Source organism: Musa acuminata, chromosome BXJ2-10, assembly GCF_036884655.1.
Source record: "Musa acuminata AAA Group cultivar baxijiao chromosome BXJ2-10, Cavendish_Baxijiao_AAA, whole genome shotgun sequence".
In the NCBI taxonomy this organism is placed as follows: Eukaryota; Viridiplantae; Streptophyta; class Magnoliopsida; order Zingiberales; family Musaceae; genus Musa; species Musa acuminata.
The window spans coordinates 23,542,685-23,556,164 of NC_088347.1; the positions used below are offsets into that span (position 1 = coordinate 23,542,685).

The following is a 13,480-nucleotide window of genomic DNA, read 5'->3' on the forward strand; positions in this document are numbered from 1 at the left end:
AGCTAATCAGGTTATGACTATATCATAAACAATTCAAATTGGAACGATGAAGTAAGAGGAGGAAGGAGAAGGAAAAAAGAGCGTACGAAGCCCATGAGCTTGTAGAGGGTGGTTTTCGAGTCTGTGGCGATGGCGAAGGTGACGGCCGCGGGGACTGTCAGGTACGCCGCGAACTTGCCAAGCTCCAACAGCCACCCACCCGATGCCCCCAACGATGACATCTCGTTCCCTCTCCTTCCCTCTTCCCATGACCCTTCTTCCCTTCTCTTCTCCTTGTATCCGTCACGGTGAGCGGCATTCCACGTCCACCTCGCTTCGAGAGTCGTGCACGGTCCAATGTCGCTTTAAGATTCGTGCTGGGATATAAGGATATCGAGAATGATGTCACCTATCAGAGACTCCATCACTTGGCTCCACAAGTGTTGGTCCCACGCTAAGATGCCACGACACCCTTTGAATGTTTCATCGGTGGGCCCACCGTGACCCACCCACCCCTCCCTGGGATCATGATAACATTCAACCCATATATCACATAGGAACTGTACAATTCCCTGTATCATATATACATACATACACCATTATTCGTCATTCCAAAGCCATGATAAAACATTGGCAACAAACTTTGCATCCTAATCATTATGCATGTGGAATGATGAGGGGGCCATGATGGTAGGGTACTCATGATGCTAACCTCACCTCACCTATCCACACGCATAGTTTTCATCTCACCCAACTTGGCTTCTACTGAGCCCCACATCCGTATCCATATCTGTTACCCTTCGTTCCACATGTTCTCGTTAGGTCGTCTTGTCACGTATCAATGAACTTAAATAGAAACAAATAATCATATCATATCATCTCAAATTACACAATGAAATAAACACATGTAAAGTTACAGAATGATTCAAACCAGAAATCAACGATTCTTCGAGAAAGACTTTGGCAGCGTGCACGATTTACACGTGGGAAGACTCACCGGCGCAGTCATTCTTTCTCCCTCCGGTTCTCCAGTGAGATGGTGAGAGAGAGAGAGAGAAAGTGGGGCCTCTCTTGTCCCCCCTGTGACGGCCAATGGGAATAAACGCTCACGTGTCAACTTCAAATTGGATTTAGTGGTGGGACCATTTTGCCTTTAAGTGCCGCGTACGCAATCTCATAAAATCAGTCATTTATAATATATATATATGTGTGTATATAACATAAAGGAAATATCTATCATCACAAAAATTCCATCCTTATCCAATTAGAGTTTTCACATATACATCCTTTCTATGCACCCTTATAAATTTCGATTGAACATATGTGGCTATCTTTAAAATACATCCCTTTCATTAATATTCATCATGAAAATTCAGATAATTATGACTATATTTATTTAAAATAAACATATACATAAGGAATATAATTAAGCATACTGAGACAAATATGCAGGTTTTAAATATTATAAAAAATATATAAATATACCTTAAATTTAGAAGAATAAATACAAAATTCAATTATTTTTTAGGAACCCAAATGAGTATTTGTCATTGTGTTTCATGATTGCTCATATATTGGATAGTGTGATTAAATTGGCACATAAACCCTCCAAAACCAGTGATATTTTCATGTTCACCCTCCCAAACTAATGAATTGCTATTATATCTCTAAATTGCCATATATTATTATTAAAAGATCGATATTTATATAACTTATTATTAATTTTAGTAATTAATACTTATTATTAGATGAAAATACTTTAATTAATTTAAACTTAAATATTTTGTATCATATAGTAATTAGTTCTATCGATGGTTAGCAAAAAATCTTAATAATTATCGTAACATTTTAGATTTAAATTATAATTTCGTTATTTATTTTTTAAAATAAAAAAAAATTAATGAGTCAATTCAGTTCAGTACATGCCATTCAAATTTGAAAATGACGAGCTTCCTAATCCTAAATGTGCACATTTAGCTTAATCTCGGTCAAGTATAAGAATGTGTATCACATGCACAGAGACAAAGTGATAATTTTCTTTCGCCACAAGTCTCAAAGAATAATGCCATAAATCCCTATCGTTGCAGGAGACATCCCCTGTCTCAAACCAACAGGGAATAAGATTACTGCCGCATAAGCAGCGGCCTCAAGGAGGAAGCTGTTTCTCGGTGGTGGGACCCGTTGTGCTCTGTGAGGGATCTTCACTGTTCCCCGCCTTAATCGAGACAGCTGATCACACCCTGAAGAGGCGCACGAGGGAAGCTAAATGTTATGTTTAATATATATATATATATATATATATATATATATTAAAAATCTTAGTAAAAAGGGACATATTGGTTTGCTAGAATTGTAAGGGCAAATATGTTATGTTTTTCTATATACATAAATAAATAAATAATTAGAACATCTTCGCCGTCTCTTAATATATCAAAACGACCACGAGCGGCTTAGTTTTTGACCGAAAAGAGAAGAGGGAAGGAAGAAACCTGAAGCATTTTCCTTCTTTCTTCGTCTCCATCTGTCTCCTCTCCTTCCTCCTCCTCCTTCTGATCCTGTGTCTTTGATTTCTGTAATTAACTCTTTTGAGATTTCCGTGTAAGGTAATATAACGATATTGTGGAAAAGGTAAGAGTGGAAGATCATGGAGAGGGTCTTCTCCGTGGAGGAGATTCCTGATCCTTTCTGGCCCGGCACGGATCTGCCGGCTGCGAACGGAGGCGGTGGGATGAATCGGAGCGCCTCGGAGTGGTACTTCGAGAAGTTCCTGGAGGTGGCGGAGGAGAAGGTCGCCGCCCCTGACCTTCCCAATCCCAACCCCAACCCTAACCCTGATAGTGGTGGCGATGTGAGGGAGGACGGGGGAAGAGCGGGGGCGAGCGAGACGACGGCGGCGAAGGTCGAGGGGAACGCCACCACCACCACCGTCCTACCGTCCGATCCGCCGCCGGCCGGGGTCGATCCCGTGGCTTACGCCGCGATGCTAAAGCAGAAACTGGATATGTACTGCGCCGCCGTCGCCATGTCGCGGGTACACGCCATGCCCTGTTTGATATCTTAAATGCTTGACTTGTTTAATTTTTTTCCCTCGAGGGGGGATCAAAATTATAACTTAATGGAAATAAGATGCGTGCTTAAGGTTGGCTCTTTCTGTTGGTGGAACTTGTTCCTATTCTTGTTTATCTTCATAAATTATTTTTCTGTGACTATATTGCCCTCTTGATTCGCAGTAAAGCCCTCTCTTTTTTCTTAGTTCTTTCCTAGCAAACATTTGAAGTTAAAATGAGACTTAAGTGCCATTTCGTCCTTGTGGTCTAGTCCTCAACTTGGTAATAACAGCTGTATACGATGGGAGATTGTGAGCTTTGTAAAAGTCAAAATTTCATGATTTTTTTGAAATAAAAAGAACAATTATAAATCAATTTGAAATGATATGAGTGAGAATAGAAATTTGAAGGTCTCATAATTTTAATTACTTTTGATCTAGTTTCTTAAGCATTTAATGTGAAACTTGATTTGTATTCCTTTTGGACTGTTCCGTGAGGTTTCTGTATAAGAATCCGCAGTTTATATATATTTGGGCCCCTTTTGGTTATATATTGGGAATCAATCAAAGAATGCTCAACTGTGTCTCTTGAGGATTTTGGATGGGATCATATGTGTTTTGGCTAAGCATAAGTACTTAGCTTGGCATCTCTTTTATATATTTTATAATGGTTTCTTAGCAGCACAATAGCATCATTCTATTCAAAGGGATAAGGTTGTAATGGCTGAGATTTCATCACAAATGAGATGAATCATCACATAGGGAAAGGCAAACAAATCTTATAAAAGGTGATATCCAATTAGAACTCAGGCATACATGATCGGTAATTGTTGACTTAAAGGTTCTTTGCAAGAATGAACAATCTGCCTCTAATAAGATGTCATGAAAAATGCAATAGGGTATTTGTAATTAAGATGCATTGGGAATGGGAGAAAACCTGGACCACTGAAAGAAGCCCTGACGGATTGTTTCCATTCGGGCATGCTTGGAGAAGAGAATAAAATCAGAGAACCCATTTTCTTTCTATTCCTTTTAAAAAATATTTTATATGACTTTTTATCACTATGAAGAGAATGTAGGCCTGAAAAATATCATAATAAACAATTAGTATGTTTCCTCCAAGGTGGATATGGTACCCTAAGTTGTAACAAAAATATCCCTTTTTTACTAGCTTTTGTACACTTACCCCAATTTTCTTCTGTTCATGATTTTCCTAGGTTTGTCAAATCCTAGTCATATTAAATCTTTCATTGCAGCTTTTTGTTAAAGATTTAATCACCACTTATTTTTGAATTTCAGAGCTGAAACATTTCGCCATTAACTAATGTTCAACCCTTACAAGCCAGTACCTTTTCTGAGTCTGGGCAAACTTATTTCTTCCTCAAATTTTTTGAGAGTGTGAAAATTGGCGAGGTCAAATCTAGTTCCACATCTTATTTGTTGATGAGATCACATCTATTCCCACATCTTTGAGAGTGGGAGAATCAAGGTCCTGTAAAGAGGTAAAGACTACTCTCTCCGAGGCACCTTTCAGGGATCATAGTGGAAGAGAAAAACCATGCAGGATCCGTCTCAAAATGGATACAACCTTGTGCTCCACTCAGCCCAAGTCGGCAATGACCTAGTGATGGACCTCTTAAGATGGTGGCTCATGTGAGTTCGTGAGGCTTGTCATGCCCTTATTAAGGGACTTTGATAAAACCACATTTAGTACCACATTGATTAGATATTTAAGCATTTTTAGTGATAATCCGTAGAGGATAGTTCCTTGCGAGTGAGAGTGTTTGCACTGGTGATGGTCTAGTGATGGACATCATCAGATGATAGTCCATGTAGGTTTAATAGACCTATGACTCTTCACCTTATAATTTTGATGCGAGCGTATTTAGTTTCAAATTACTTAGAGAGTTAGAGAGGACTTCACAAAAGTGAAGGTCATTCCTTTCCTCAAGGTGCCTATTAGGGTTCATCCCGAAGAATAAAGTAGAGCAGATAAGCCCAAGTTTGTGATGGCTTGATGACAAATCTCATTGATGTCATAAGGCACTTGCTTGAGAAATTGAACCGAAGCCCACCATGGAGTTGATGCTCCATTCTAGGTTCTTTTAAGTTCTTTCTTGTTGGCTTCTTTATTGCTTCCCATTTTCTCTAATGTTTACCTGTATCACCTTTTGTTTTTGTAAATGTTACAATGCCCAAACCTATACTTGATGTAAAATATGTCAACTTTTAATAGTTCAACCAAAATTCAGTGGAACTATATTCTGAATTTTAGAAAAGATTGTTTTTTACTTTCAATTTTTTGTTTTTCTCTCATCTTGATCAGTGATTTCAATAAGAGCTCAAGCGAGGCGAGGCAAGGCGAGGCCCGAGCGCCTCGCTTCATGTCTAGGCGCTCGCCCGAGCCCAGGCGCCGAGCGCTTCAGGCGAGTGCCTCGGTTAAACCAGGCGACCAAATCAGATTTTTAGATCTGGTTGGTCTCATGGGGCTTTAGTTGGTCGAATCGAACCAACTAAATCATCGATATCAGGCTCCCTCTCGCGATTTCCCTGACTTCCATAACCTTAACACTTGTGATTTTGCCGCCGAGATTTCTTCTCTGCTATCGTTGCTCTCTGCTGTCGCTGATCGTCGCTACTGTCGCTACTTGCCGTTGCCACAATCGCTGCTCGTCGTTGCTGTCGTCGCTCGCCGCTGCTGTCACCGCTCCCGTTGTTGCTCGCCACTCCCGCTGCAGCTACGATTGTCGCCCGCTACCGCTGTCGTTGCCTCAGCAGCCTCGGTCTTCTCACTATACTGTTAACAGTATATTAACAGTATACTGCTAACTGTATACTAATAATAGTATTTTTATTTATTAGATTAATAATATATTATTTTGATTTTAATACTATTAATTTTTATTTATTTAATAGTATTTTTTATTTTAAAAAAAATACTATTATGATTTATTTATTTATTGTGATTTTGTACTCGATTTTCTTAATTTAATAGCATATTTTTTATTTAAATAATTATATTTATTAATTATATTATATATTTTTATATTTTAACGCCTCGTTTCGCTCAGGCGAGCGCCTAGTGCCTCGGGCATTTTTGGACCTTGACGTCTTTTGGTGCCTAGCGCTTTTTAAATCACTGATCTTAATTTACCAAAAAGTTAACACCCACAAAAGTTTTGAACTATACTCAAACTGCTGAAGTTGAAACTCCTAGGACCATGCTGAAACTATAATCAAAACTACTAAAATCAAACCATGAGCCTAGTTTCAATTAGCGAAGGTAGGGACAGCCGCTTATTGTGACTTACCTTGATGCTGCTAGAAATGATTACTACTTAAATATTTTCTATAGAATTTATGATAATAGTACGGCCAATTGAGGTTCTTACAAACATAGAAAGCTACAATCGTGCAAGAGTACTTATCTCCTCTTTTCTTCCTCAATTGTTTGGTCATGTAGTTGTCTTTGGCAAGGTTTGCCTTTTTGGGTATCAGACCCGTTTCGGCAATCTATTGGAATGGTACATGCCGGTTTGTACTAGTGCATTGGTATACAGTATGTTGGTGCATACTGGTGTTTTGATGAGAAAGAAAAAGAGGGTGAAGAGAAGGGGCAGTGGAGGAACAGAGGAGAAAGGAGAAAGGAAGAAGGAAGAAGAAGAGAAGTGTTGTAGTGGCAGTGTACCTGGGAAGCAGCAACAGCATCGAAGCGGAAGTGGCAGCAGCAAAGAGGTGTCATCACAGCGGTGAAGAGGCAGCACCGTTGCAGCATCACAGTGGCAAAGTGGCATCGTATGTTAGAAGTGGGCTTGCGTTTGTTAGCCATAATTTTTTATCTTTTTTATGTTGAAATAGACTGGGGCCACCATATTTTGATTTTTTTTACTATTTTAATCAGACCGTCTGAAATGGGAGTGGTCTGCGTGAAACACAAGCCCTAATTTTTTTTCCTTTTAATGCTGAAATGGTCCGAGGCCCACCACATTTTGATTTTTATTATTATTTTAATCAGACTGTCTGAAATGAGACTGGTCCGTTATCGGTTCACACCCAAACCAGTACATACCGCTCGTACCATACTGTTTCATGTGGTACAGCAATCACTGGTCTTTGGTTCCTGTTGGCCTTAAGATGTCTCATCAAAACCACCTTTTTTTAATGCTCCAATTTTTGCTGATATAGGTTGGTTTTTATTTTGCAAATATTGTTTGAAGTACTGTCTGTTGTCTAAGTATCTTTCCTGTTATATTCATTTGGAAAAAAAATTCAGCTACAGATTTGTATCTCAATGAAATTTAAATATTCATATAATTTTCTTTTTTTAAACTAATTTTCTCAAATTTATAGGGTTCTAGTGTAAATCCTCAAGAGTCTGCTTCTATAGCTGAGACCAGTTCACCTGCTTCGGATGCTTCACAGCAGGGATCTCAAGCACCTGGGAAAGGTATGCTGTATGTAACTGTTGCTTTTAGATTGTTTAGGATATGCAATTGTTACAAATATTATCATGTTATATGTCTTTGAAGTTAAAATTTTCTCGAGTTGTGCTTAATGATAATATGCAAGAAATTGCTATAAAAGCTGACCAATAGAAGCACCAGTAGAACAATAAAATCATATAATTCTCATGTATAACATCTTGCGGGTTCCTTGGATTAATTTTATAAATAGTATAATTATCTAGAAAGTAATCCTTGTCATGATAATTCATTGACCTATATGAAGAATTTTAGAAGATGCTTTGAAGTCTTAGTTTATCAGACTAATGGAGGGATGGAGTAGAGAAGTAATCAGATGGCTTCTGTATTGTTTTAAGTGTATTCGTATCTGAACCCACAGAGGGCTGGAGTAGCAGAAATTACCTAATACCTTCTTTTTGTTTGCAATTGCACATTCTATAATTCATGTGACTAATGTGGTTAGTTATGAAATTGATATCTTAATACAATAAGTTTGGAATTTTAAATTGGATACGATGAATAATAACTCCATCTCTGACATTGTTCCTTTTTTCTTTTCAGTTCTATTATCTGTTAAGTAGACATGTTTACATGTGAGATACGATTGCACTCTAAAAGTACAATTGTTGTCTTACCAAATATATCGGCCATATTGGTTGCATAGCTCCATCATGTGACTTGGGATGCCTTTTTTGCTACTTTTGCATTTACTGTTGCATGATTAGGAAATGGTTCCAAGGTGCAAGATAAGGCAGGTGGTGCAACAACTGGATTTCCAGCTTTACCTGTTATGCAGAATTCAGGTGTTCAAGGGAGGCCAGCAACTAGTGGATCCTCAAGAGAGTACTCGGATGAAGATGAAGCTGATGGGGAAGCAGAAACTAGGGAAAATATGGACCCTGCTGATGTCAAACGTTTAAGGAGGTAAAATGAAAGCATTATAGTTCAGTCAACACTCCTATTATATGTTGCTATTTAGATAGTAAACCGTCAGTGTTCTGAAACTTGGTTTTCATTATACAACTGTATTAATTGGGTTGTCTCAGACCTGTAAGTTATAAGAGGAGAGGCATAAGCCTAAAGGGCAACAATCTTCCGGTGTGTTTAGGCTGACATGGTTAAAGGGACTTGACGTGATATGACTGAGCTGGAAAGGATTCATGTGGCATTGAGAACTTGCAACCGGTGCATAAGCCCATATATCTAATGCTCCTTGGTTGCCAAAGTGATGCTAGTTTTTACATACATTAGTCATACAGTTAAAAAGTCTCCCTTTGAAACATTGAGTTCATATTAAATTTGTCAACATAGTGTCTTTTATTTTGGCTATTTGTGGGCAGAGAATTGTTTACACTTGTTTTTGTCAATAGGTAAATTTATTTTCATTGATTATTTATTCATGTACCCAAACACCTCCAAGGCAACATTGAGTAACATGGTAGGCTTCAATCATGAAGATGTTTCATGATCAGACTAATGATTTTATTTTCTTTGTTTGACATGATTGATGTACAACCAAATTATTGCAACTCCACAGCATAAAAGCAGAAAAGAAAAAAGAGAAAGAAAATATAGTGCAGTAAAATAAGAAAAACAGATGAAAATCTCAGGAAAGACAACATGGGATATATTTCAGGAAGTCACCATTAAATTATTTTGTAGTATGCATTTGCCACTTTGATCCCTCTTTATAGACCACCAGTCTGTTCTAGGATAATTTGTCGGAACTGGAACTTGCAGATAATGTCTTGTTAAATTTTACAGACAGAACTCCCTTCAAATAAATTTTATGATAACTAAGCAACTTCTCACTAAACAAAGATGTTATAAGATTTCTAGCTTATTATCTAAATAATACTATAAAGATAACAAAGAATATATAAAACCAAAGATAAAATACCTCGAGACTTCAATTATCTTTGAACTGTATGATAGTTGATAATCAGAGGCTTGCTAGGTGCTGTTGTTTGTGTGATTTAAACCATTTAAGCAGTTCTTTTATGGAGACCACTGTGTTGGATTCTCTGAATAGCAATAGAACCTAGAAAGAGAGCAGTTTTGTTAGACACTCTCTATCCTCTGTTCTCTCTCTAGCATGTTCTTGAGATCATATCTGATTTTCTGATATGATTTTCTTTGGCTTCATCAACTTATCTAAGTTCGGCTGCAACCTTTCGGCAAAATATCTATTTTTTCTTCTGTTTGTTTCCTTAAATCTTCTCATATAATCACTAGTGCGATCAGCCGGCAGAATTGAAGTTTTTCCTTGTCATACCGAGTTACTCGGACATCATTTTCATGATATTGCTGTCTTCTTCTGTTACTTCTATCATAAAGAAAGTGGAACTTTAGAAATTCATGACTAGCTGATTATGGTTCTGATTGAAAAACTTTTTTGAGATTATTCCACTTTGCATGCAACGGAAGGAACACAGATTTCAAATGCTTAATGGAAGTCATTATTTGGTAAACTTGTTGGATACTTTTAAACATGGTTCGCATTATCGGTCCGTACCAGTGTACCGACCAGCTATCGGTATGGTATTACTGAGTTGTACCGAGCATACCGACACATGATACACTAGGGTGTATTGATGTACTGCTCATTCCGGTTCTCTATCGGACCAGTTCATATTGCTCGTACCGAGTGATATGCTTTGGTATGTTAAACTTTGCTTTTAAATGTGAGAGATATTTCGAAACACACTAGGATGTCTAAACCATCTACATTTATTTGTGAATATTAATTGTATACATACACATGTTATTTTTATAAGAATTCATGTCATATTGAATATTTGCAATATGTAGGTAGCTTGACTTCTGTCTTGATGCTTTGTATGTTTTTGGTACTTCCGTGAATGTTTTCCATTTATGTAACATATATTAGAGAAAGCTGATGTGTTAACTGTTGTGTCCATTGCATCTTAATTTTTTAAGGCTTGTCAGCTATCCGTATCATGTCATATCGTTGTCCATATCCATATCCATGTTTCATAGGCATCAACATTTAAGGTTATCTGTGTGAAATTCCATTAATTCTCTGTCATATCTTATATATATATATATATATATATATATATATATATATATCTTCAAACATAGTGTATCAAATCTTATAATGAACACTGAATTTTCCAGATGTAATTGACTATGCTTTTATTAAATATTATTGTTTGTAGAGAAGTGTTTGAATCATACTTGGCCACTGTACCATGTTGAGGAAAGCTAATGTTTAAACCCAAAAGCTTTTTTCCTTCTGAAATGAGATGCAATTTTGCTATTTTGTCTTCATGTTTGTTCAAAAATATTCCTTTTTGCACTTATTTGGTACTGTTTTTATTTTGGAATTCATAGGTTGTGGGATTATCTCCATGCAATCTGTTCCACATTTTGTTTAACTGGAAGACATAGATAAATTCTAGGGTTTTTGGATCAACTATATGCTGTAAAGGCCCTACCCATCTGGTCTTTCTGCTGCTCATTTTTCTTTCTCATTCTCAGGATGATCTCAAACCGAGAATCAGCAAGACGCTCGAGAAGGAGAAAGCAAGCACATTTGAGTGAGCTTGAAGCACAGGTATCCTCTTGTTGATCGTTTTCCTTTTATTTTTATATGGCAATGGAGTCCTTTAAGGCTTTTTTTGACATAATTTGGAATAGGTTGCACGGTTAAGGGTTGAGAACTCTTCACTGTTAAAGCGACTTGCTGATATCGATCAGAAGTACAATGAAGCTGCTGTCGACAATAGGGTACTGAAAGCAGATGTGGAGACTTTAAGAGCTAAGGTAATAGATCTCTCACTCGCTAATGTATCATCTTCCTCTAGAATTTGCAAGTATTCTTTCAAGTTTGTTTTGTTTTAAACTGCATATGCATCGATAATATGCGTCTTGTGGTACCTGCTCTAAGATAATTATGCAATCTTTCACACTCTTGAGGGAAAGTTATGCAGCCTTTTATGAGATTCTATGCAATGAGAAAGTCAATTTGCTGGAGTCTGATAGAGTGTAAGCAAAAGCAACATAGTACTGTGAGAAGACTTTCTAATGAGGGGAATAAGGTGTTACAAAGTAACAACTGAGGTGCCCCTCATATGTTATGCTTTCTTCCCTGTACATAATTGCCGTAGATGTACATAATTCCCTGTACATCTGAGCACATTTCTTTGGATTAATAACATAAACGTAATATTTGTCAACTGATTTTCAAAGCTCCTCCAGAAGCCTTTGCTTTCCTCCTTTTGGTGCCATTAATTGCTATTGGATATTCTTCATGTTCTCGGTCTTGTTATTCAGGTATTTTTAATCTTGCAAGAAAACATTTTTCATTTCTTGTGATGAGAAACAATAATTGGTTAACATTGCTTGGAACAAACGGGATGATCTTATCAAGAGGAGCCAAAGCAAATACTTGATATTTCCCACTGAATGGGTTTACTGCACATGAACAGTCTAGGAAAGATGACTTGGTAATCCATCCGCCTTCTGAACCACCCCTCAGCTCACTAGTTTAAATGTATAGCTTGTTTGGTTGTGAAGACTGACAGTAGGGGTATAATGGACATTAGTCAGAAAGCCTCTGTTCATATAGAATGTTGATCTGTAATGTTTCCCACCAATCTTTTCAGTAGGTAATAATTGCATCACACTTGGAAGACACATTTCACTTGGAAAGATAAGATGGGAAAATGCCGTGAAGGAGAATGTTTCTTGTTCTCACACAACTGGCAGTGCTTGTGAAGCAATGTCTTGCAAATTGTTCAACCATTGTTTCTACCTAAGCACAAGCTTCAACTGATGATTACTGATCACCTTTTCTGGTTATCATAAACCTAGTAATATTTTGTGACCCCGTATAGATACTGCTTCAAAGCACCTGGATGGTGTGGTTATCATTCTGTTTCTGTTTCTTTTTCGTTTTTTGTGGGAACAAATCAATTAAAAGCCTTTTTGTGCAATTCATTAAGCAATGAACAATTGAAGAGGTATCAGTTGGTCTCATTGGAAAGACATCACAATTAGTTCCTTAGACTTTCTTGATAAATGACAGATCTTGGCATGCTCTGATATTAAAACATGATCAAGTTAATGCTTCTGATCTTGTTCATATATTCAGGTGAAGATGGCAGAGGACAGTGTAAAGAGGTTAACTGGCATAAATCCTTTGAACCCAACCATATCCGACATGTCAGCACACAGCATACCCTTCTCTGGGAGCCCATCTGATGCATCTGATGCTTCTGTTCCGATCCATGATGACAAGGAACATTTTTTCCAGGCACAGACACATGACAGGAGGATGAACCCCTGCCTTCCAGTTCCAGAGATTGCTTCGGCTACCCAAGTTGATGTTGTCCATGGTGCTGTAGCTGGAGGAAAGATGGGAAGAACAGCCTCGATGCAACGAGTCGCCAGCCTTGAGCACCTTCAGAAAAAGATCTGTGGGGGTGGACAAAACTCTTGCATTTCTGCACTGTGGGATTCTACATGGGATCCCGATTCCTCTGTCAACAACAAGCAGAACCAGGCATAAGAGAAAAACTGGAACTGACGTTGGGCTGATGTTATTGACTCGTGTTCATTCAGGGACTTTGTCTTCTTGTTTTGGATTCTGCAGCTCATGTCACAGTGCCTTTGACTTTTCTTATTGATATTTGTTCATTAAGTCAATCATTTGTTTTATATACATTATTTAGCTAAGATCGCAAGTCTTGGGTATCACAGTGAGATTGACACAAGTGACTGGGACGATAGCTAGAATTTACTTCCATTTATGTATTGGTTTTACTCCAATTTGTAGTAAGTGATGAATCCAGTTTGTTACAAGGAAAAAAGTAAAGCTACATTCTCCAATTATTGTGGAACTAATTAGTGGGCTTTCTCTTTTGCTCCAAGGTGGGAAACAAAGTTGTATGACAGTTCAAATGGACCAGTCTTTCACATTCACCTGTTGTTTGTAAATTGTAGTGTGGCCGATCTGAGAGTTTCA

At 37.7% G+C, this 13,480-nt stretch overlaps 1 protein-coding gene across 1 annotated transcript; it reads left to right on the forward strand.

Moving 5' to 3' along the window:
* Window positions 1-2,428: 2,428 nt before the first annotated feature.
* LOC135624561 (light-inducible protein CPRF2-like) lies at window positions 2,429-13,344 on the forward strand. The gene is made up of 6 exons (XM_065128305.1): window positions 2,429-3,010; window positions 7,376-7,472; window positions 8,214-8,412; window positions 10,993-11,068; window positions 11,152-11,277; window positions 12,608-13,344. Exons 1-6 carry the CDS (start codon window positions 2,624-2,626, stop codon window positions 13,022-13,024), a joined length of 1,302 nt encoding a protein of 433 aa, XP_064984377.1. The 5' UTR covers window positions 2,429-2,623; the 3' UTR covers window positions 13,025-13,344.
* The last annotated feature ends 136 nt before the right edge of the window (window positions 13,345-13,480 follow it).

Bases quoted from the DNA above. Each gene is read 5' to 3' on its own strand.
- LOC135624561 (XM_065128305.1), top strand. From the start codon at position 2,624: ATGGAGAGGGTCTTCTCCGTGGAGGAGATTCCTGATCCTTTCTGGCCC. The intron at 8,413-10,992 runs GTAAAATGAAAG...TCTCATTCTCAG, and splicing joins GATGTCAAACGTTTAAGGAG to GATGATCTCAAACCGAGAAT. The intron at 11,278-12,607 runs GTAATAGATCTC...TCATATATTCAG, and splicing joins TGGAGACTTTAAGAGCTAAG to GTGAAGATGGCAGAGGACAG.